Source organism: Dermacentor variabilis, chromosome 8 (assembly GCF_050947875.1).
Source record: "Dermacentor variabilis isolate Ectoservices chromosome 8, ASM5094787v1, whole genome shotgun sequence".
NCBI classification, from domain to species: Eukaryota; Metazoa; Arthropoda; class Arachnida; order Ixodida; family Ixodidae; genus Dermacentor; species Dermacentor variabilis.
This window is the reverse complement of record NC_134575.1, coordinates 6,972,631-6,996,956: the sequence shown is the minus strand read 5'-3', so window position 1 is coordinate 6,996,956 and position 24,326 is coordinate 6,972,631. Positions and strand designations below refer to the sequence as shown.

At 44.2% G+C, this 24,326-nt stretch overlaps 1 protein-coding gene across 1 annotated transcript in view; it reads right to left on the bottom strand.

The window, feature by feature from the left end:
• The window catches only part of LOC142589560 (uncharacterized), a 199,936-nt gene extending 185,195 nt beyond the window's left edge, over window positions 1–14,741 (bottom strand). Inside the window, exon 1 of the mRNA XM_075701018.1 lies at window positions 14,547–14,741. Within this exon, the coding sequence (XP_075557133.1) occupies window positions 14,547–14,577 (31 nt within the window). The 5' untranslated portion in view covers window positions 14,578–14,741. The remainder of the gene's footprint in view (window positions 1–14,546) is intronic.
• Between the last annotated feature and the right edge of the window lie 9,585 nt (window positions 14,742–24,326).

Below are 24,326 nucleotides of genomic sequence, written 5' to 3'. Positions count from 1 at the left end.
CGGGTCGGGGTAGTCCAAGTGTCCTAGGACGAAGTCGGAAACAGGGATCCAGTCGACGCAGACGTGTGTGCTGGAAACTAGATGTGTTCCACAAGAATTGCCTGGAATCACTCGCAAGCACTCCAAATTTCGCTTCTGAGCCTGTTCTTGATAGCGGGATTGGTCCCTGCAGGCCCTCTTGCTGAACCGATCAACATGTTCTTAGCATATTAAGCCCCAGCGGCTATAGGGAGCCGCCGAAATATGGCGTTATTTCCTTTCTCAACGAAGCAATGAATGAGCACTCGGATTTCTAGAATTAATTGTTCATGGAGTCCACGGCGTAACGCGGAAAGCAAGCAACGTACAGATGCATTGACCTATCTGAAAACACTCGATTCTTGAGGTGCTTCCTCACGAATTGTGCGAAGTGCGCTACGAAGAGCTGCAAATTCCATGGCTGTCTATGTCGTCTGGTGAGATGTATTGAACTTTACAGTGATCATTTTCGCAGGAAAAATCGCTGATACTGTTTGCCTGTCCCCGCCACTTGAACCATCAGTGGAATATGGGTATGACTCATATTTTTCGCGTAGCAAGAGCAGCGTAAGTTGATAAACTACGCGGTGTAACAAGTAAGTGCTCTTGTAAGCTTCGTACGTAGAAGGCAACCCCACTGGGGGGGAAACAAGAAAAAAGCCTTATAATCCTAAGCTATAGAGGATGTGCATTGACGTCATCGAGGTCACAATATTGTAGCACAGCCAGCTCGGTGAAAAGCTGCGCGTTATTTTGATCCGCCTATCTCCACAAGCACAGCGGAATTTCCGAATGGGACTGCAAAATGACGTGCGTGACGTCATGCGAATATTCCTCATACAGTCAACTGCCAACATAAAGGTACCGAAAGGACGTTGAGTTGCGTTAGTTGGCTACTTTCATAAACGAGCACGTTGAGCACGGAAGAGATGCCACAACGTAGAAGACGGGCAACTGCAGAGCACTTTCCATTGCCGATGTGCCACCCTCTTCATATCCCCTTCTCGTGTAAGACAAGGAGTTCGTGGCGGAAGCAGCTAATAGAAAAGCCCGACAACGCAACAATGGCAGATGGCAGCCGCGCATGTGCAAAGGGGACAGATGTGTGTTGCACGCGAGGCTCGCTACTTCGCAACTTTCCCGAAACAGATCTCGCAGGCTGGAACGGTAGACGCCAAGACAACACATTCCGTGCTGAAGGTGTACACACGCACCTTGAAGTGCGCATGTATCGGCCAGCCGTGGGCGCACCGCAGCTGGCCGTGACGTCATGCATGGACGGCGTCTGCTAGGGCCTAGTCAATTCTTTAGCGGTACAGCACTGCATTCCAAAAGAAGCAAGGGCTTAAATTTGCGGATTCGAGAACTTTCACGGTGCCGCAACGGGCCAATTACGAAAAAAAAAAGAAAGCATTGAAATCCGTGAAGTGACTACGGGTGCTGGGGTTCTGGGGCAAGAAAAAAAAAGACATTGAACTTTTATTTTTCTTTACTCTTTTAATAATCAACATGTTGCCGGGAAATCAATGAGAATCGCGTTTTAAAGAGTAGTTTACCAGCCCACTTTAATTTGATGCCGAGCTGCGATCATCGCTGGCGGCAGGGTCGCGGCAAGCAGAAGCCCTGAAAACGCAGTTTGGTTCCACTCAGCCAGATCAAAAGCGATGTGAATTCCCACCGCTTCGCGAATGCCAGCGAACCAAAGTGGATGCAGTTTCGGGAGAGCAAAGAGCGGGCGGCGCGCTCATGGTAGATCTGCATCGCTGATTTTATGCTTGCCGAATTTTCATGGGGACGACTGCATCTCAGCCGCCTTTGTTTATTTTTTCTCTAGCCTCTGCCACTTGCTGCGAAAACAGGGCGTCTGATTCAGATTACTGTTCGACTGAGGCTTTCTGTGTACTGTTGTTGCATGGGTGCTCGGTATACGCGAACAGGGTTTAAAAAGCTCGCATGTAGTTACTTCCTTGAAACACGAGTTACGAGTAGACGCGCAATTAGCCGGTGTTTTTGTTTCGCGTTGTGATAATCGCTAGAGGTACTCCCTCGTAGTAATCATCTACCAGCTAGTAGTGCACTTAACGGGCGCGTAATCAGCGACACGGGCCACGTAGTAACAATCGGGACCTAGGTTCTCAGTGTATATAGCCATTGTGTTGTATTGCTCGAGTTGCTGTCAGCGGTTGTCTCATTTGCTGCATCTCATACAAAATAATGCGAGTCACAGCACAGACATCGTGCGGACATGGCACACACCTTCACTTTACTGTTTATTATTATTATTTTTTACACTAGCACATTTCACATTGCTGCGGCTGAAGTCCGCCTACTAAAGAAACGAACTTTATAGCACCGCAATCATCGGCGTATGCAAGCGACAGGCGATGTTACATGCGTGGTACACGTACTGAGGGTTCTCGATTCAGCCATACAATCGCCAAATAGAGCAATTAACCTGCTGCCGAATGTTGTCGAGCACATATGATTTCGTTAAGTGCAAAAATGCTAACTAACACACTTCTATACTACTTCATCACACGAGTAACCGCAGTGCCGAGAAGGGCGTCCCCGCCACCACCGTGGCCGGGCGCGCAGAACAGCAGCCTCGCACCTGCGCCGCCCTCGTTCGCGCACCTGCTACACCCGATTCCTATACGACCTCCCGCTGAAGGGATTCCAGAGCGGGAGGACATCCTTTCACGTAGCACAACAGAGACGTCTTCAAACAAACAAATCTGGTGTCGTCTACACAAAGAATATTCGGCCCTCCAAAAAAATAATAATAAATAATATCGCCGTAAGTTGTATGCCATTTAATAGTGCCACTAACGTCTCGCTTCACGTAAATTACAACAGGTGCGTTGTATCTGCATGTCTTTTCTTCATTATTATGATTATCTTGTTCAAAGTTTATTTTTGTCATTATTTTCTTTTCGTTTACAATGACGGCCATTGTGTCTTACTGATGTATTTCCTCTCGCTTCATATTGTTACGTAGGAAGACACCGACGAAAAGCTATTTACAAGTATATTTACAAGGCAATACGCCGCAGTTGGCCAAGAGGCAACAGCCCGCGTGGGAAGAGCTGCTCAGAACGCCGGAAGAAAAAGTACAAAAAGCCCTCGTTGCCTGGGCCGAAAGGGTCGCTCCTCGTGAGGGGCCATTCTAGGACTCGGGCCTGCCAGGTCATAACTGAGCAGAGTGTCAATAAAGTTGTTACCACCACCACCCGCGCTAGCTTCCAATCGTCATCGTCGTCTTCTTACTGCTCGGCTCTTCGTCATTGGAAATACTATCCCGTAGCAATATAATAGCTCTCAAGGCGTTTTATTCAGTGGCAGAGGTGGGCGAATATCAATATTTTTGAATACAAATTGAATACGAATAGTAAGTATCGAACATCGAATCCAATATCAAATAGTAAAACGCAGATAGACATGCTTACAGCAGCTATATTTATTTTGGTATAATTAGGTATCACGCCTGCAATGACTAGTGCAAGAAAATGGCTAATTATCATGGGCAAAGGATCAGTGTCAAACAAAAGATCACTAAATACCATCCAATAAACTGCCCGAATAGTCTGTCAGCATATATGCAGCCGGGTTGCAAGTAAGCTTTCCAAGGGTGAATAGCTGCTGCATGACTGGCTTTCAAAAACCGGTCAATAAACGGTTGCCAAATAAAAGTCTTGTGCAATGTAGATGCGTGTAAAAGTGGCTCGTTGCAAAGGAAAACATTACTGGTTTTAGCGTAGGAGGTATAACTTACCAGATTGCTAAAAACAGCAAATGACCGATCATAAGCAAAAATCATAGGATTTTTTTAGTTTCGCGGCGGAAACCTGCATTACAAACTTTGCATTACCCAATTTGTTTCGGCACGCAGAAGTATCCAGGCTTTAACGTTCAAGTCAGTTGTTGCGTAATATTTGATTAGTTTCAAATATTCCAATATACTGAATAGTTATGTTTCGAATACGAATAGTTGGTGCGTAATATTCAATTCGTATTCGAAACTTGGAATATTCGCCCACCCCCGCTCAGTAGTGACTGATGACGACGGGCGCGTTAAAGTAGTGACCGAATACCACCTCACGCACGAAACCTGATTTTAAGCGCACGACAGCAGCGAACCAACGGGCGCGGTTAATTAAGGCAGCACCGCCCCCCTCCCCCCCCCAAAAAAAAAGAAAAAAAAACCGACATTCGTCAGCGGCGGCTGCCCGGAGGATAAATACAGTCGGCCTGGAGCCCAATTTCGCTCACGTATGGCCAACACGCAGGACGCCCGTGTTTTTATTTCCTCTTCTTCGTCGGACCATCTTCTTGTTTCCTTTTTCGTGCACCCTAAGCTGCTGGGTCTTGCCCTTACAGGAACAAGTCGCTACACCGGTGCGGCACAGATCACGTCACACGGATGGCATCAGCAGCGGCCGGTGCGTTATCGGCGTGGCCCGCGGTCGGATTTAGTGTCCCCGCTATCGGCTGCTACGCTGGGTACCGGTGTATTCCTTCTCTTTTATTGATACAGTGTGTCCCAGTTTAGAAAAGACGAGTCTCGCGCCCGTCTGCCCTCCGGCTATGAAGAGCGCGCGATTGTATCGGAACCACTGAAGGCTCGGTAGTGAAGAAGAGAGAGAGATAGAGAGAGATGAGGAGAGGGAGAGAGAAAGAGTGGGCGCGCGGCTTCCCCCAAGTCTGGTCTCTCCCTCGGCTTTACCAAAGCCATGCAGCGATGAAAAACCTGTAAGCGAATGCTATGACACGGTTGTGCACTGCGTTCCTCCGCAGCACGTAAGCATCCGCGACTGCGCCGTCTGCTCCACTGAACAGGAGCAGACGACGCCGCAATCCTTGCAACCTCGTATGCCTCCGTTGCTGCAAAGTGACGGATGTGCGGGTAGTGCCGACGAGACTCGTCGCTATATGGATTGTGTTTTCTGCGACCTTTGCGACTGCTGCCCACAAGATCATGTCAGTGTGTTTTGTTATTACGTGCTATACGTAACCGCATCTCTCTGCTGCCATAAGGGAAGAACGATGTGAGACAAGCAAGCAGTCAAAAGTTGCACAGAAGGAAGAGCTTCTCAAGTAGCACGACATTTGCTCTTTCGCCTACCTAATAAACAAGAGGAATATTAAAGAATGTCCGATACATTCTGCAAATAGGCAGAATGTGCAAAAGGTAAACATTTCGTGAGAAGTTGAGATTAAAGCATCTTGTTTAATTGCTATTACACAACGCAAACGCTGCCATGTCTTGGGGGCACTACCTTCTTCGTCGCATTCCTTGTGGACACCTCTAGGGGGTCTGCGAACATTGAAAACTTTCAAATAACGAATCGAATGTTGTAGTATTCAATTCGGTCCTACAGTCGAATAGACACTATTCGAAAACCGGAATGTTTTTCGAATAGTTTTCGAATACTTCACGTCGTCGGCTGCACGCTATAAAACATAAAATTACGATAAATTTCATCCAATTCACATTGGACATAACATACCATACCATCATCGTACTCATCATATCATCCTACCCCGTACTATCATCGAATGGAACAAATTACCATCAGCCATCACCACAGAAACTGACATAATCAAATTCCAACAGTTTCTTAGCGTGACGGAAATGTGTAAAACTTGCTGTTTTTGTTTGTGTTCATTTTTCCTTTTTGTGTTATGCCTTATGTTTTATTGCACTTATTACTGAAAAGTATCGCGTTTATTAAAAGCTGTATCGCCCCCCCCCCCCCACCCCCTATATAATACCCTCTCCTGGGGGGCCTTTAGGGGTAACGTGAATAAATAAATAAATATAGCGCGCTGTGTCACACAAGAAGCCAGACTTTTCCTGCTAAAGTACGATCACTCGTAACAAAATTTGGTTGATGCATAGCCTTCGGCCGTGGGTATTCTTTGATACTACTTATACGTGTCGTACCTGTGTCCTTTCATCGGAATAAATCTAAATACGTTTGCTGCAAAATACCGGATACAGTAATGGCACAATCTGCCGCGACCGTTAAAACTAGAAAGAAAGCGTACTCCTTTTCCCTCGGGTTTTCTTTTTCTTTGTTTTTCCGCGGTGCCATCGCCGCAGACGGCACACATTTCTGGTCTGGTCACTAAAGCATACACAAATGTTAACTGGCACACAAGGTTTTCCTGATAAACTTTATGTGACAATGCATCACCGCGTATTCTTTGAAGAGCTCTAAGTTTGCGAACGAACTGCTTCGTTATTCCTAATAATTTCTTCATGCTTTATAATGCGCAGTGTAATCGCAGAAACTTATTAATGTTGTGAATGCCAGGATCCAAAAAATGTCCCATATTATTGGTGGGAAAGCTACAGGATTTTCGCAGAATGTTCAAAAAGTATTCACTATTCGTTTCCGTTCGCTTCTGGCACTGTTCGATTCGTATTCAATTCGGTCTCTAGATCTACTACTCGCACGCCCCTAAAGACACCTCGCAGTTTCTGAAACGCTGCACGGATTTAATTCTTCGGGTCGAGTTTTGCATGCAGTGCGTTCTTCGTGTACCTCCGGACCCCGCCGCTCTCGACAAACGCCAACAGCGGCTAAACCGGGAAGACCACACGGCGATATCTGCGCCATCTGACGATGGCAGCTGCGATAGAGTTGCCTCTGTTTGCTCGGTCTTCCCATCTGCACTCGTGGGCGCGTGCTAGCAGCAAGCGCACGGACGAGCGGAGTCGTCGAAATCGAAATTGCCGTCACCGCCAAAGAGAACAAGTTCAGCCCCGAACGAATGCGTTTATACGTCGATATGATCACGTCGCGTCGATCGAATGATAAGCACTTTCGTGGGCTTGGTTACTACGTACACGCACACGCTGCGTAACCGGCAATCGAGCGTCGCAAGAGCGATCTCCATTTACTTTTTTTTCATCCTGACAGGTGTTTGCGTATTTTATATACCTCGCAGCGTATATCGTCTGTATCGGTGCACCTACGCCCACTAAGTCGCCGAGATAAGCCTCAATTAGAAGATTTCCTTCCTGTTGCTCTTGTGCGTGGATGTCTCATCGTTAACCTCGGGAGTTCTCTCTCGCGTAGACACGTTGCAGTATAGCGATAAAGCTGCTGCGGATACTTGCACGTGACTTTATTATGTAATAATCAAAACTACAAAAAAAATTAAAAGCGGCCAAGTCGAAGGTGTATGTGCAGGAACAGTTCCTTTGTACAAATTATTGTTAATGAAAAATAAACTGAATTGAATTGAATTGAAATCGTTCATACCTCTGGGGTAATTAAACCCCCAATTAAGTGTGCAGCAGCTGTTCAGTCGTTGTAATATTTGCGCCCTTCATTATCAGATATTGTTTAAAATGTATCGCTTTTCTTTCCTCTTCGACCACAAAAAATGCAGCGAAATACGTTACTCTGCTTGTGCCAATAAGATAGCGAGAATTAAATTCAAGTGATCTGTTTGAGCAACGTCTTCAGAGCAGTACCCAAAGCACGATGCAAAAGTGACCAAGACACTTGCTGCAGACGCCTGTGCGACTCCTGACGGCTACAGACTACCCTTAGGGCAAGTAGTTCGCTTTCGTTTAAAAAAAAAACAAAAACAAGCGACATAACGGCCGCCAAAATGGTTTCGTAATTCAGACTTTACCGATAAATATCGACCGTCCCGCATTTTATGATCGCCCGCCTCGTTGATAAGGGAAGATAGTTTCATTATTGAACGTTACACTGAAAGAGCTGCAACCCAAGCGCTTCAACGGGCAACACGAGTAATTAGGTATCACATACAAGATGTCCAGGCCTTCTGCCATCTGAAGTGTTGATCATATAGTTTTAACATAGAATAGCGGCTATTCGTTGTACGCCAGAACAAAACACTTATCGAGAAGAAAACGCAGAGGCAACAAAGACAGCAGGAGTTCTGAGCAGAAATGCAGCCATTCATATTTGGATCATAATATCCCTTAGATGTTAATACAGTGGAAGAACAGCACTTAACATTGTCTTGATCGCTGTGCATACTACCCCTCGAATAGCGCATCCTGTCGATAGTTCTGGATACTATCCAATGCCTCTGCCTTTGACGGTGTGTATAAAAGTGAAACTGTGTTGGTAATTTAGTGAGAAATTCGCTAAATTCAGAAAGTTTTTACTCTTCTTAACGAAGACTTTACCTTTTTAGTGTATACGCGACTTTTTGGCGAGTTTTTTTTTTATGTAAATAGCCAGTGAATCGCCCTGCGAAAAATTCCTCAAAGGACTTCGGCTGAGTTCAATGTCTCACTCCCATTTTATCCTTATAGGGATACATGTTATATAACCGGCCTTTGTTGATCGCCTCTTTGCAGGCTTCGAGCAGTGATCGGTTGAGGACAACTGGTTGCTTTATAAAAACAAACTGTTGTCTCTAATTGATCGTTTTGTACCTAAAAGAAAAGTGTCATCGAGTCCTCGCTCTCCATGTTTTAAGTTATTAAAGTGCATGCGCAACAAAAAAGAAGAGGATATTTCGACGCGCAAAATTAAGAGCCCGAACAGATCACTGGACTTGCTATCAAAAAATTTAGCCGATAATTCCGTACTGCGCTTCCAAGAGCCAAAAAGAAATTCTTTAGTAAAACTGTTCCTTTGCTACTGCGTTCTAAACACCGCAAATTTCGGAGCATTATCAGCGGTACTAAAAGGACAGACATTTAATAAATCCAATCTAATGTCCCAGTAGTTCAAAGTGAATGCTGCAATATTCTGAACAATGTGTTTGTTACTCACTTTCATAAGAGCACCCCACAGTATTTCCACATATACCAAAAACCAGCTTACCAATGGATCCCTTCGCTGCTGATGCGGTTGGTGCCGAAAGGCTGGCTGTCAACTTAAAAGTGTCTTCATCGGCAGGTCCAGATTGTATCTCATCAAAAACGCTGAAGTGTATACAAGTTTATTCTTCGTTGTTATTGTCAAGGCTTTCTGAACAGCCATTACAGATGTCTACACTGCCCTCTGACTGGAAGATAGGGAAGTTGGTCCCTGTGCATAAATCTGGTGATGTACATTCCCCCAATACATTCCCCCGATAATTACCGCTCCGTATCATTAACATTCATTCCAGTAAATATCTTAGAACATATAATATACTCACACCTCTTTGAACTGCTTGACTCCAATTCCCTCTTCAGTGTTTATCAGCATGAATTCCGTAAAGCAGCTCCGTGCGAAACCCAATTTCTATGTTTTACTAGTGACCTATCTATTAACGCGGATCATGACATTGATATTAATTGCATATATTTGGATTTTGCTAAAGCACTTGACTCCATCTCACACGATCTGCTTATCTTCGAGGTCAATCAACTTAAATAGAACCCTGTGTACTTGCATGGGCTAAGGAATTTCTCTCTAACTGTAGTCAGCATGTGACACTTAATGACTTTTGTTCACCTAATTCTGCCGTAACATCTGGTGGCCCGCAAGGGTCCGCGTTAGGCCCGTTGCTTTTCTTGATTTATATTAATGATCTTCCTACTTGCTTTTCTTCCTCAACTATCCAACTGTTTGCAGATGACTGTGTAGTTTACTAGAAAATTACTAACTATGCCGATTATCTCAATCTGCAACGCGATCTAGACAGGGTATTTGAATGGTGCAGTAAATGGCTCATGACACTTAATACAACTTAACGTAAAAGCATGCGAGTTTCTCGCCACACCACTACTCATTGTCCGCGTACTTACTCCCTGAATGGCATTCCATTACCATCTGTTGACAGTTGTAAATACCTTGGTGTGCACATATCTTATAATCTTTCGCGGAATACGCATGCCCAATATGTAGCTAACAACGCGAATCGCATGCTTGGTTATCTGCGCCGAATTTTTTTTTATATCCCATCGTCTCTGAAGCTAACACTTTACGAAACCTTGGTACGTTAAAATTAGAATATGCATGCGCCATATGGGATCCTACTCAGATCGCCCTAATTCAAAGACTTAAAGCCATTCAGATTCGCGTAGCACGTTTTTTCTTATCGAAGTATTCGCGTCATTACAGTGTCACGTCTATGAAGCAAACCCTAAACTCGCCTGGCCTTTCGTTGCGTCGAAAATAATCTCGCCTTAATTTCTTTCACAAATCCTATTATTACAAAAACGATTTCAAGGACGTCCTGTTTCATCCACCTCATTATATATCTTCTAGGACCCATCATCGCTTCAAGGTGGGTCTACCGTCTTGTCGCGCAAGATTGTGCAATGACTCTTTGGTTCCTAGAACAAGCGTCGCATGGAACCACCTTCCCTCCACAATCGCAAGCATAACTGATGACCACGAATTCAAGGTCGCTTTACAAAAGGCGTTGCGATGTTCTGTTGTTAGCTGCACGTTTTGCCATTTTCCCCCAATCCCTTCTGTAGTGCCTCCAGGCCCTGAAAATATTTTAAATAAATAAATAAATAAATAAATAAATAAATAAATAAATAAATAAATAAATAAAAACATGAGCCTTCACTCGTCAATGGTTCTAAAAACATGGCGAACAGCCCATTGGCGAGAAATATGCGCGCATCAAAGTTAATTAGGTAAATTGCTATCTTGAGATCTGATACCGCTGTTGAAAGTCGCAACGAGCACCATACATTGTTGCACCCGTGGTTGGGGGACCGACGACACAAGGGAAAGAGGGAGCCGGCGAACGGACGAGAGGCGCCCCACTGCAGCACGTGCCGGCCGGCGCATCTACAAACAACCTGATCCGTTCCACCGCCTTTTCGGCGAACCGCCTACTCAGTGCGAGGCGCGGGCGCCCCGACAAGGACGAAGGCCTCGGTGCGGCCAAAAGAGAACGTGGACTTTGTGTAACTTCTCCCTTTCCCTTCTCCTTTCTTCGATCTATCTTTTGTAAATAAACCAGTCTCGAAACGTATCCCAACGAGTAAAGTTCCTTTCTTCGAGGCTCCTGCGTGCACGGCCGACGCCGTCGACCTTAGTAAACGCGCAGCAAAAGTTAGCGGAGTCGTCCAAGAGCGACAGCAATTAGAGTTAGCCCAAAGGCGCGAGCATTCATTTACAACCGCTCTAGAAATTCGAGGGTAGTCTTCCCTCTTCAAATTTCCACCGTTGACACGGTTACCGCAGAAGGCAATCCAAAACTATGGCTAAAAACTAGTAAGGAAGGCGTGCGTGAACAATTAAAGCAAACGAAAGGCAACATTCCGAGCAAAACCTCATCATCGCTATCCTAATCTAGCTACCCCTTTGCCTAAAACGCAGTATTTGAAGCAGAGACTCTGCAACTTTATAAAAAGCTTCCAACACTGATGTGGTACTAAATTAGGAGTGTACTTGCGGCATGAAATTTATGTAGCTGAGCGCCAGTGGGAACTCCACAACAGTGAAAAAAAAAAATCTCGAAGTCACTAGTTCAGCGTAAGTGAATGATGTTTTCCATGTTCTTGCAGTCACTACTGCTTGAAGGGTCCAGAAGTGAGCACGTTGCTCGTGGTTCTTAATACGGGCTTGTATTGGAAGCATCCCTCCACATATACGAAAGAAGCTTCATGGCAAACAGACAAGAAGTTGTAACAGAACTACGCGTCATTCGCCACTCTGCGGAACCGCACCATCTCCTGTCATAACGCACCTCCGCCTCGTAACATTTTCAGTTCTCCACCGCTAAACAGAAGACACGCAAGCAACGGCAATCTCAATTCTCATGTGCACTTCAATGTATGAGAGGTTAACTGAATTTTACGGTGCTAATAGATTGACTTACGCCTGGGAATAAAAACTGTAACAAACTTCGACCTAATATAAGTGCTACTTCCTCATTAACATGTTATACTTTTATCATATTTGTCTTTATCACACAATTTGTGCACTCCCTTCGCTTAAGTTGGTTGCCTTTTTTGCTAATTATTACGTCGTTGTTGATATCGTACAAGTAACTGCTTACTAGTTAGTTCTTATGCATAGCAACCGTTTGCATTTATTACTACAGTAACAGTTCGTGTATAGTATTCCCAATCATTGTATATGACCTTTTTTCCTCGGAGCTCGCATTGTCAGATACATCTCGATATAATACATGCCCTTCCATCGCCTTGATAACGCAAGTTTACTATGTTGCTTTGTAACTGAGCACTCTTGGGCAATGTACACCTGAACGAATTACGAAAAAAAAAAAATCTTTTTCGCACCATGGCTTGGCTGGCACCACACAAGTTGATGTAATTTCTAATCTCCAGCGTTAACGCATAACTGAAATATCTCTAGCTACTAATTATGAACCGAACAAGGCACTGCCGCTAGATTCAGATATACTTGACACGTAATAATGGCTTGTTCCTGTAGACAAGTTCGTATAAAGTTGTGAACGAAATAAGGGGGAAAGGCCGCACAAGGGACTATCCCTATTGACTCGTCCAGTTGGCAACGAATGAGGCGCGAGCGTGTGGACTGTAATTACAGTCCTCGTGTCACAAGATGGCGCGCTGGAAAACATTTAGCTGTCCATAAGGCAGTTGAATGTGGCAGGCGCGACAATGCGTGCTGTTGTGGCGCGTTTCTGCCACATCGCGGAGTACGTCAGCAACGGGACGGCACAGGATTTTTACTTCAGCTGCAGCCAAGCTATTGTCGTTGTTTCCATTTGAGGACGTCACCCAAGCGCGGGACTGCGCCGTACTAGATAAATAATGGCAAATGCGCCATCAAATGATGCACAATCGTATTTCTTTTTTAAAGGACGCCTGTTACGTTAGCGCACGCGTGTGTGCGCGTTACATCGCGTTTTAAACTAATTCTAAGGTCGCGCTGATGTACCGAGGTACACTCGGGTCAAAACTGTGCACCTCCCCCAATGTTACGCGGATAAATTATATACAGGGGATATATTTAGAAGTCAAGTAACATCACAGTGCTCTATAAATGTTTTAATGGTTTAAGAAGAAGAGTGAACTGAGCAAGTTGGTATTGAATAATGTCGAAAACAATGTAGCGCATTATCGTGCTGTGTTCTCTTCCCTACGTCTTTATCTGTTTTCGCGCTAAATTTGTTTCGACATTTTTTAATAGCTTGTTTGTTTCTTGTTTTTTCGTACCAAACTACCTCGTGGGTATGGGCCAGTATGAGCCATGTTTTGAGGTCACAGCAGCAGCAAGGGTGCGCACACTAAAAGACACAGCCACACCGTCGCCGTCAAAGCATCGACTATACCGCCCTATAAGCATCACGAACCACAACCGCTCATTAAAACATTATCGCGTTTCATTCATAGTCCCGCAGTCGCTCTCCTCGCATCTCAATGCGTTCATTTCTGCTTTCCAGTGAAAGCAGACGATACAAGGAAGAAAGAAAATCGAAAAGTACAGTTGCACAAGTGACCTTTGAGCCAGTCAGGTCTGCTATGTTCTACGTATAAGACATCATACACGATGCAATTTACCTGCCGTGGTTGCTTAGTAGCTGTGGAGTTTCGCTGCTAAGCAAACGAGGTGGCGGGACGAAATCCCGGTCCCGGCGGCTGAATTTAGATGGCGGCGAAAATACATCCGCGCGTACTTAGATTTACGTGCACGTTCAAAGAACCCAAGGTGGTCAAAATCAATGCGGAGTCCCCCACTACGGCGTGCCTCATAATCAGAACGTGGTTTTGGCACGTAAAGCCCCGTAACCCCATAACAACGCGATCAGGATCGTACTCATTACGCTGAATATGAAGGCCATCTCGCGTTACACTGATGATATTAGGGAGCCATGGAAACATGGACGGAAAGGTGGCGAACGCTCCAGGCACTGCTTAAAAAATGATAATAATAAGACAAATCAAAGTTTGGTTTCCGCACATGCTCAACCTTAAGCCACTTCCATCCGCATTTGGTAAACTTAGTTGTGTGTACGATTTCAGTGAGTGTGTTGTCGTCGGGGAATACAAGAATGTATAGGAAATCAGCGAGATGAAATTGATAGCGCACATGCACGACAGTCTGTTTAAAGTCTGCTGACTCGTGTGGATTTGCCCATGAGACTGTTAAAAATTAAAATTAAAATATGTGTTTTTGCGCGACAATACCCCGTTCTGTTTGTGAGGCAAGCCGTAGGGGGGGGGGGGGGACGCCGCAAATTTGGACCACCTGAGGTTCTTTAACGTGTACCTAAACCTAAGTACACGCGGGTGTTTTCGCATTTCGCCATAAGATCGTATAGAATAGTTGGGCACGGCGTTGCTCGTACACTTCTTTTTTTTCGTACTCGTTGTTTTTCGCTGCTGCAAGTATGCAACTGATTATTAACCTACCGAATGTGCTATTCTTCCTGTCCCTTGAGACATTTACGTAAGTTGATTTTATGGTCTCACAATGGTTGATGACGTTGCCAGTTCAGCCTCGTATACATAACGTTTGCAGAGGGTGACGATGTGACTTATACAGATTTTCCAAGAAATCGACACCCATAATTGTCGGTATGCGTTAATGGCGCCGCGATACGTGCGAAGATTATCCTGACGGGCGTCTCGCCTGTCGGGGACTCACCAGCACCGTCGTTGAGAAGGACGAACTTCATGCTTCGAGTTCCGTAAAATCCGTCGTGCCGTGGGCGACCACAACGCCGTCGTAGTGCGCGCACACCAGCGCGGTTATATGGCACTTCCAAGTCGAGCACGTGCGCGATCGAGGTGTACGGCCGCGTCGGCAAGAGATCGGCGTCGCTTTCACCGCCGCCACTTTCACGCGTGCCACAGCTTTCGCGTCGTCTGCTTGCCACGCGCGCCAGACGCGCCGTCTTGTCTTTCCCGCGAGGAAGAGAGGAGGAGCGTTTCTTGCCGTTGTTGCTGTATAGGCGCGGCCTCCCCTCCGCTGTCGCCGGGCAGCTTCCTTCGAAAATAAGCGCCCACACTGTCCTACGAAAACTGCGCAGCGCTGTAAAAGCTGAAGCAGCCGAGAACGCATATACCGTTCCTCCACCATGTCTACATACGTAGCTGCTTCGTTTGCTGTCCGGGGCAGCAGCAGCAGACGACGCTGGTAGTTAGTGTCATAGCATAAATTAAGATGCCAACAGGAAATAGCTGGGGGTGTGCATGTAATCAAAAAATTCGAATACGAACCCAATCGTTCTTGTTATGTGATTGGCATTGGATTTGAGAATTCAACGTTCGAAATTGTCGAACATTCGGATATGACAGATGACAACACTTATTGGAGCCTCGGAGGCGAAAGACCGACGCAAGCCTGACTGTTCCCAACGTGGTTCCGAATTATTACAGCGAAGCTGTCTATAGCTGGGATCTGGGGGAAAATGTGTCCGTGATGTTGACAAAAACAAATCGTCATGTGGGCTGATCCTGGTGATAGTGCACAAAGGGTCCAAGCTCAATGGCACATACCCTTGTGGGCTCTGGGACTTGTAACGCGCGCTTGAACTACACTTGTCACACATGGGACCAAAAGAGGTCCCAGGCACACGGGTAAGAACAGATGTTTCTGAAAAAAATATTTTCTACAACTTTTTAAAAAGGACTGTTAAAAAGTTACCGCCCCTTCCAGGCCGTGAAGATGGTCGAACAGCGAAGCTGTGTTAGCTAAACCGAGTGTTACACCATGCAAGTCAAACTTCGCAAGCAGTCTATACTGTAAATATTTTGTTTCACCATTTTACCTCAGTTCGCTTTCGCGTGCTTTGCGCCTCACCATGCTTTACGAGTGCTTCTTTCGCGGTTCTCCCAGTGCCTGTGTGTGTGTGTGTGTGTGTGTGTGTGTGTGTGTGTGTGTGTGTGTGTGTGTGTGTGTGTGTGTGTGTGTGTGTGTGTGTGTGTGTGTGTGTGTGTGTGTGTGTGTGTGTGTGTGTGTGTGTGTGTGTGTGTGTGTGTGTGTGTGTGTGTGTGTGTGTGTGTGTGTGTGTGTGTGTGTGTGTGTGTGTGTGTGTGTGTGTGTGTGTGTGTGTGTGCGTGTGTGTGTGTGCGTGTGCGCGCGCGCGTGTGTGTGTGTGTGTGTGTGTGTTGCGCGTGAAGTTTCTGTCTGTGCTTTGCCATGCTTTTTTTTCGCGTGCAAGCCGCTCCGCCCTTTCTCTGCGCGCCAGTAATGAGAGCAAGGTTTCGCATGAAATGAAAAGCATCTAATTGGTTTCATTATTATTATTATTATTATTATTATTATTATTATTATTATTATTATTATTATTATTATTATTATTATTATTATTATTATTATTATTATTATTATTATTATTAAAGGGTCACTGCTGGATGAACACGGAAATTCTTGCTTCCATTTCGTATCGAGACAACTTGTGGAAACGCTGCAAAAGAAATCCCAGAAACCAAAGACTGCGATTAGAATACAAGTCGGCAAGAAATAGAGTTGTTGCTCTTCTGCGTGGCGCCAAACGCCGTTACATTTTTTATAAATTCCAACAATCTTCAAATAATGTAAGCAAAACTTGGTCTTTGGTAAATCATCTCAGAGGAGTGAGTTCCAATAACCGTTCTATTTTCGGTGTTTTTCAACAACCTCCCACGGAAGTGGCTGATGCTTTCAACATGCACTTTGTTAAAGCGTCCCAAAGGGCCGTCTCTCCATATACAAGCACTACGCTATTAGGGCATTCCGTATCTGCGTCGGATTTTCTTCCGAAAATTTTGAAGGGTGATCTGGAAGAAATCATTTTCAGTTTCCGTCCTAACAAGACCACTGGGTATGATGGAATTTCTTTACACACCATCAGAAGGAATTTGAATGCGCTGTCAGATATTATCCTGCATATACTGAATGGTTTTTTGGAAGGCGACGAAATTCCAGAATGCTTAAAAACTGCAGTTATTGTACCACTACACAAGTCAGGGAAGAAAGATAGTATTGAAAACTATCGGCCAATTTCTATATTGCCGATTATTTCTCAGGTCTTAGAAAAATTTCTTTTCCACACTATGTCTTCTTTTCTTAACAAATTCTCTATCCTGACCAATCGACAGTTTGACTTTGTTTCAGGGCGTGGTACTGTGGCACTGCTTGAGGAATTTTCAGATGAACTGTTCGCGGCATTTGATCAGAATCTTTTCACATGTGCGCTATTTTTAGATATAGCGAAAGCGTTTGACACCCTGAATCATCAAATCTTGTTAAGTAAACTACATTTTTGTGCATTTCGTGGGCCTTTTTACAAAGTTCTCGAAAATTACTTGAGCAACAGATTTCAGGTGGTCTCTACAGATGATAAGGGCATATTTAGTTCTAAGCTGTCGGTAAAAGCTGGAGTTCCTCAGGGGTCCATTTTGTCGCCATTGTTGTTTAATATCTTTGTTAACGACTTCCCTTTAGCAATTTCGAAATGTTCAGTATTCCAGTATGCTGACGACACTGTATTATTAGCGAAACACCTTTCTTATAAAACATCCACTGAAATGTTGCAAAATGACCTGTGCAAGGCAATGCTTTGGTTCTCTAATAATGGAATTGTTGTAAATGCGCAAAAAAACAAAACTTGTTTGTTTTCGCTCCCCACTTAAGACTACTGTTATTAACATGCCTCTCTACTTGCATGAGTCAGACTGTGTTCATTGTAAATGTGCGCCTATTCCATACGTGGATTGTGTGAAATATCTCGGAATCTATTTCGATAGTAATTTATCATGGCAACATCACTTATCACTTATTTGTTCTAAACTGAGGTCAGTAGCCTGGCTGTTATTTAATATCAAAAGCATTACACCCTTGTCTGTAAAAAAGATTATAGCACAGGCACTAGGTTACAGTGTGTTGAGGTATGGCATTACAGTCTTTGGCTTTTGTTCAGATCGTTGGAGATGCAGGGTTGACCGGATTATAAAAAACATTCTTAAAAATGTTGCGTACAATTCCCCAATAGTAACATCTGCAAACATCTTCCGTGAACTTGGGCTACCAAACTTCCATTCATTACTTATAGATACAGTTGTCGTTAAACATTTCTGGAATTCCGCTTTCAAACAAAAACGTGCCGCCGCAAGGGAGCTTAGAAAACATGTCCGTTATGTAGTTCCGCGTTCAGCCACAAGGTATGGCGCGGCCAGACGCTGTGCTTATGTGCCTGACAAATTTAACAAATTACCAGAAGAAATCTTTAACGCGACATCAAAAAGCCCGCTCAAACACTTCTTAAAGCAGCTACAGTAAAATTACCCTCTTGTACTTTTTTTTGTGCATCGCAATATTTTCCTCCAACTTTTGTTATATGCAGATAACCAAATGTTATCTTGTTTTTTTTTCAATTTTTTGCCTTTCATTCTTTTTTATTCATCTCTCATCAATTTATGTATATTTTATTGCTTTGTCTATTACATTCATAGGCACGTTCCTACAAGCCAACTGAGGCTTAGACCGGCCTGCTTGTGTTATTTTGTATACTTTGTGGCAATAAACATTATTATTATTATTATTATTATTATTATTATTATTATTATTATTATTATTATTATTATTATTATTATTATTATTATTATTATTATTATTATTATTAATTTTGTGCGCAATGTTGTATTTGCTTGGTCTTATGTTGTCTCTTCTACCGCTTGCAGTGCTTTGTCTGGAGACGTTGAATATCACATTGCTTGTTCGGGAGTTGGCGGCATATGACGGCGTTTACATTTCGCAATCACAGCCTTGTGCTTCAAAATTAAATCTGTCCGTCACGTAAGACGATGAATGCCTCGTACCCGCATATCGTATCGTATCGTGTATATATATATATATACATATATATATATATATATATATATATATATATATATATATATATATATATATATATATATATATATATATATATATATATATATATATATATAAAAGACGAAACAAACATCGAAGTTATAATGTTGACAAAAACAATGCGCCGGAGCGATGAACGCTGTTGCCCAAACGCTAGTCTATGGCGATGCATGTCGAAACGTCATTGTGTATATGTATAAAGTAAAATAAAATGAAATGAAATAAAAAGTTTAAAAACATGAAAAATACAAAAATAAAGAAAGAGGACACACACAATGAAGTTATGTGTTTGTACCTTTATATTTAACCAATATAGCGTAACCACCATGTAGAACTTAATACGGCTCTTGAGCAATACAGCTTCTCTGGTCTTCCATCTTCACGTGGTGGAAGGGCTCTGAATTTTTCTTTTTTTTTTCGCTACGGGAGAGCGGCCGCTTGTTGCGCAGATGCACCGGGCGGGTGTACAGCTTGCGGTGAACGCGCTCCTGCCGTTACACTGAGAATGCCGTGCTTCCAGGCACACTCCGTGCGCCTAGTTACGTGCTGTTCTCTTGTTTCCCCACGCGCTGTCATTGTCGTAGTGCACCATATAAACGAAAGCAGCTGTTTATCATTTATTGCATGCCGCTCAGTTGTGAGCGACATCACACGCATGTATCAAACATGCAAGTAGGCTTTGTTTACCAAGCGGCCTCCAGTGACAAGAACTTTATTGGATTGTCATGGGGAACTTGACTGAGTCCAATCAAGTTGGTGGCTCCGCCCACCACGGGACAGGGAGGGGCTGACTCTCTGCGACATCACGGGCCCTCTGGACGGCCTGTGGTTAATGCGTGAATTCCGAGCTCTTCGGCGTGCCTCGACGCATATTTCCCTTTGTGAAATAATGGGGAACCATTCAGCATTTTATTCGATATTCGAAAGTTGCTTTCCTCGAATATCCGCGTTTGATTCGACTGGGAAATTTCAGTATTCGAACTCCCCTAGAAATAACCGGTCAGTACGCCTGATGCGCGTAATAAGACGAAGGTGCGACATGTACTCACTCCGTGTCCGGTTTATAAGCGTGGAGTACATAGTCCCAAGCGTACGTTTTGGAGTCTGGATAAAGCCGCTGCTACAAATGCAGGTGAACCTGGAAACGAAACAACGACATAGAGTCACTTTTGACTTGTTTCAATTTATGCTGATAGCAACTGTAGAAACGCGTTGAAGTGATGGCGCATAATTCGACTCTGCGACTCGGTAGTGTAGCAATAGGACAATGCGGCACTAAAATTAAATAAAGGCTATTCATTTATCTACGTTCACTATTGCGCGACCTATTTAGCGGTTTCTAAGGCACGAAATGTACCGACACGCAAAAGTCGGCTCTGCCATACTTATGCACGCAGACGACACGCCTCTTAAACTGCTCAAGATCGCGCGACGACGCCCGCAACGGTCCCAGCTAAAGCACCGTTCCGCGTTCCTCGGAATTTACGGCAGCGTCTTCTGCGTTCGGGATTCTATCAACCAACACTTTCGAAAAAAAGAAAAGTACGTAAGGGACAGCGAGCTTTCCAGCAACGACTGCGCGGCGCTGCCAGCAGGTCTTCTGCTCGATTTGCTGAGGACGGCGCGGGTGTGCTGCTCTGAAGCCGCTGGAGCAAAGTGTGGTTTCGACAGTGAATTTACATCAGCCACGTAATCTTCGAGCGTGACCTGGCTACAGGCCGAGAAAGCGCCCCTTTTACTTCCGCACGAGGTCTACTCGAAAACGAATACATATGCGACTAAGTACCTTGTTCGCACAACTCACACCGTAACAGGAACGATATGCGATGCAGTTGAGACACTCAAAGCTAGACGCAACACCAAGGTGCTTTCCTAAATGCACAAAATAGTGCAAGAAAAATTTACGCGTGATCAACATCTATATAGATTGGCTGAAAGTACTTGCCGAAGAAAGAAAAGACCCTTGCAAAAAAGTACCGAACGCTGCGCGAGTACAAGAGACTTGCCGGGCAATCGACAGAGTTTCGGTGGCAACGCACCAGGGGGAGAAGGGGAAACCCTGGAAAAAGGCCCAAAATACAATTTTGAGCCAAAGCTGATTGCTCCACAGCTCCTAGCTAGTCATGGGTAGAAGCATAGGAGACAGAGCTGAGGATCAAGACCGTGAACGAGTTGGCGGTGAAGCTGTGGACTGCGTTCTAAAGCATGCACCACGTGGAAAATCAGGTATGCCACCCATAACGAAAATTGTAATGAACCTAAACAATGATGCGCTTGAAGTACTACAGGCAGATAAAGAAGGCGGTTTTGTTGTTCTGCCTAAACACCTTATGAAACAAAAATCAAAGCAAGCTATTATAAAGAATTTCAAAGCTGTTTCTTTCGAACCGAAAAAGCAAAAGAGGGCCGCCCTGAAGCTACTCAAAGACTTGCACCTGGACTCGTTACGGCAGCTTGTGAACAAGGCGGAGACAGAGTTCCCTGAAGTTTTCTTCACTTGCAAAACCTACAAGCCTGAATACCCTTTTAGGGTTATTGTGTCCGTGAAGACGTCATGGCAATGTCATGTAGGAAAAGTTCTACAAGGCCCCATCTGAAGAAGTTGCAGATAAATGTCCCTTTCCTGGTAAGAAGCTCCGAAGAAGTTATCTTGGCGATAAATGAAGACCAGTGGACTGCACTGACCGCATTCTCAATGCATGCAGAGGACTTATTCTGTGCCGCGCGATGGTTTGATGTGCGCTGTGCGCGATAGGATGGAAGATTTGGGAGAATTAAATTTTTAGAACTCTGTTGGTGTCAACGGCGACAATTTTTTGACGCTTTTATATTTTTATCTTCATTCAAATGCTATTAATTATGATGGCCAATTCTACATCCAACGCACTGGCATCTGTATAGGATCAGCCATAGCCCGCATTTGGTGTGACATTTTTTATAGCCGGTTGACAATGTAATTTCTACTAAGTTGGTGGACACGCCTGTAACACGAGCGTTTAGGTACGCTGACGACTGCTTAATTGTTATGAAGAATTGTTATGAAAAACCTGTGTGCATTTTCATGACGCGGTCGAAGAAATTTTGGACTTGTTCATTAATTCATCGGGAGGACTTAAGTTCACGTATGAATTGCCAATTAACAATCGCATTCAGTTTCTCGATATTAATCTCTGTTTTTCTTTGGACGAGCATGTTTGCTGGGGATATCACCCCACTGCAGATCGAAGAAAACCTTGTTGCGCTACGACAGCGCACACTCTAAATTGATTAAGAGAGGCACAGCGACCACGTGCATTAAAGCAGCACTAAGTAAGTCGTGTGAGCATGAGTGCGAGCGAAGTTTTCTTTTCTGTAAATCGGATAGCACGATTACAGAACGCAGGCTTTCCCCGTTATGTCATCACTTGAATATGTGAAGCCACCTTGCAGAAAGAAAAAAAGAAGAAGTTCCGAACCAGCACAGAGACCAGCGCAAGTGGTGCCATACTTGCACAAATTGTCACACAATCTAAAGAAATATTCCAATAGACATAACGTTGATTTGCTTTTCAGATGCCCCGTGCAAGCTTTTCTCGACATGTAATCTTATGAAAACGCGCGAAAGGGCCCTGTGCACCCCAAATCATAAATCTCGTTTCACTGACTGTAGACACAACGTTATCTATCAGATACCGCTGAGCTGTGGAAAAACTTATACAGGTCAAACGGGACAGTGTTTCAATAAAAGAGCTCCTCAGCACAGCAGTAATCTAAAGAGTGGCTATGGGAGTCATTTAGCAGGACATGGTAACAAGTGTCCCTGCACTCCCATATTTGAAAAAACAAAATTCATAGGGAAAGGAAAAGGTAAGAGGGGAAGGGAAATAATAGAGGCTTAGTACATTAGAAAGGAAGGAGATAAATGTGTAAGCGCTCTCTCTCTTTTGCCTTGTCGGAAAAATAAATAGCTTTTTTGCACGAAAGATTATGATGTTGCTGATCTGCAGATGTGGTTGCGACTAGTGTACGCATGCTTATGCTGACAAACGTATAAAATGGCTGGAGAATTTCCAGTAAACTTCCAGTTGGCAGTCAGCGCTAGTCTGTGGTATTTGTTTCCTCGTGTTCCTGTTTCATTCGCGCTGTTCAGCCTCAGTTCTAAATGTGAACCAACTAGCCCTCATCAATATCTTACTAGAGCTACATCTAGCCAAATCAATTTTCCTTTCAGCTCATTAAAGTCAGGAATGCACAGCGCAAAGCCCGCACCGTGATGACCATTTCGTGCACACATAAGATCAATCATCATTTTGTGATCTCGCGTTCGGAGAGGGGGGGGAGGGGGAAACGAAACAAAATCTATCGGAAATTGTAGGAACCCATCTCATATTTTGCCACTACGGTAGTGAGTTATCAAGGCAGGTCTGAGGCCAGCTCAAATAACACTTAGTACTTTTCATTGTATTCGCCTCAAAAACGCTTAAAGTTGCCTCACTTGTGCGAGGTGCTAAGACAAGACCATTTTTATGTTTACAAACATCGTTACCGAAAGACTTTCAGTTAAGCCCATCTAAGCCATCTGGAACAACACAAGTTACAATAGCTTATGAATATGTTCAACTCTCCAGCTGGCACCAGTTCTGCTGCAGAGCTAGAATGTGTGAAAAGTGAATCTTACTGTTAAGACAACAAGAAAGCTGCATAGATGAGCTCGATGCATGGGGCACGCTCCTGATATCTGAAGGCAGAAAGAACATGTGCCTATAGTAAACTACGGGACAAAATGCTTATTCTTCCTTGGCTAACTTGACTGCCCAAAATGCATGACCGGAACTCTTCTATAGGGTCATGAACGCAGTGTTTCCACAGCACGGATAAAAGGGTTACGAGTTGACTCACGTGGACTCACTCAGACTCAGATCAACCCTTGAGTCTGATTTCGAGTGAGTGCCGCTGAGTAGAATTCTTGTGAGTGTGTCGTTTATTTTGCCAACAGATGGTCACAATGGTCACAAGTGACCGGAAGTCAAAGAATACAAAAAGTGAAGCGCAATTTACGAACGATGAGGTAGAACTTCCTTGTTTGGAAATTCCTCGTGTGAGAACGTTGTTGAAGAAATGCAAATTCACTGACACCAATTTCAGCCCAAGGAAATAAAGATGGCAGAGGCAGAGATCCACGCGGCTCAGCGGCTCACCCGTTCAATGATGATTTCATTGGCTACTCAAATCATGCGTCCGTGTGGCAGCAGCTGCCAGTGAGCGCGCGTGCTTGCTCTTGGCTTTTTATTTCCATAGAATACTTTATATTTAACCAAGAACACCGCTGCTTGCTTGCTCATTGCGTAATAATATTGCGTACGAGAAGCGTGCGCTAAAGTTTATACAAATTCATAAATATGCATCCAGACTCCTCTAATCTTGCACAGCCCCATTTCATAGCCTGAAAAAAAAAAACATTGATTTGTGGATAAAAATACTTCCATGCAAGGTTAGAACTAGCTCAATTATTTTCACACCGTTTGGTACTCGAGTGAAATTCGTGGATCCTCGACAAAAGGGGGAAGGGGAGGGGGGTTAGCACAAAAG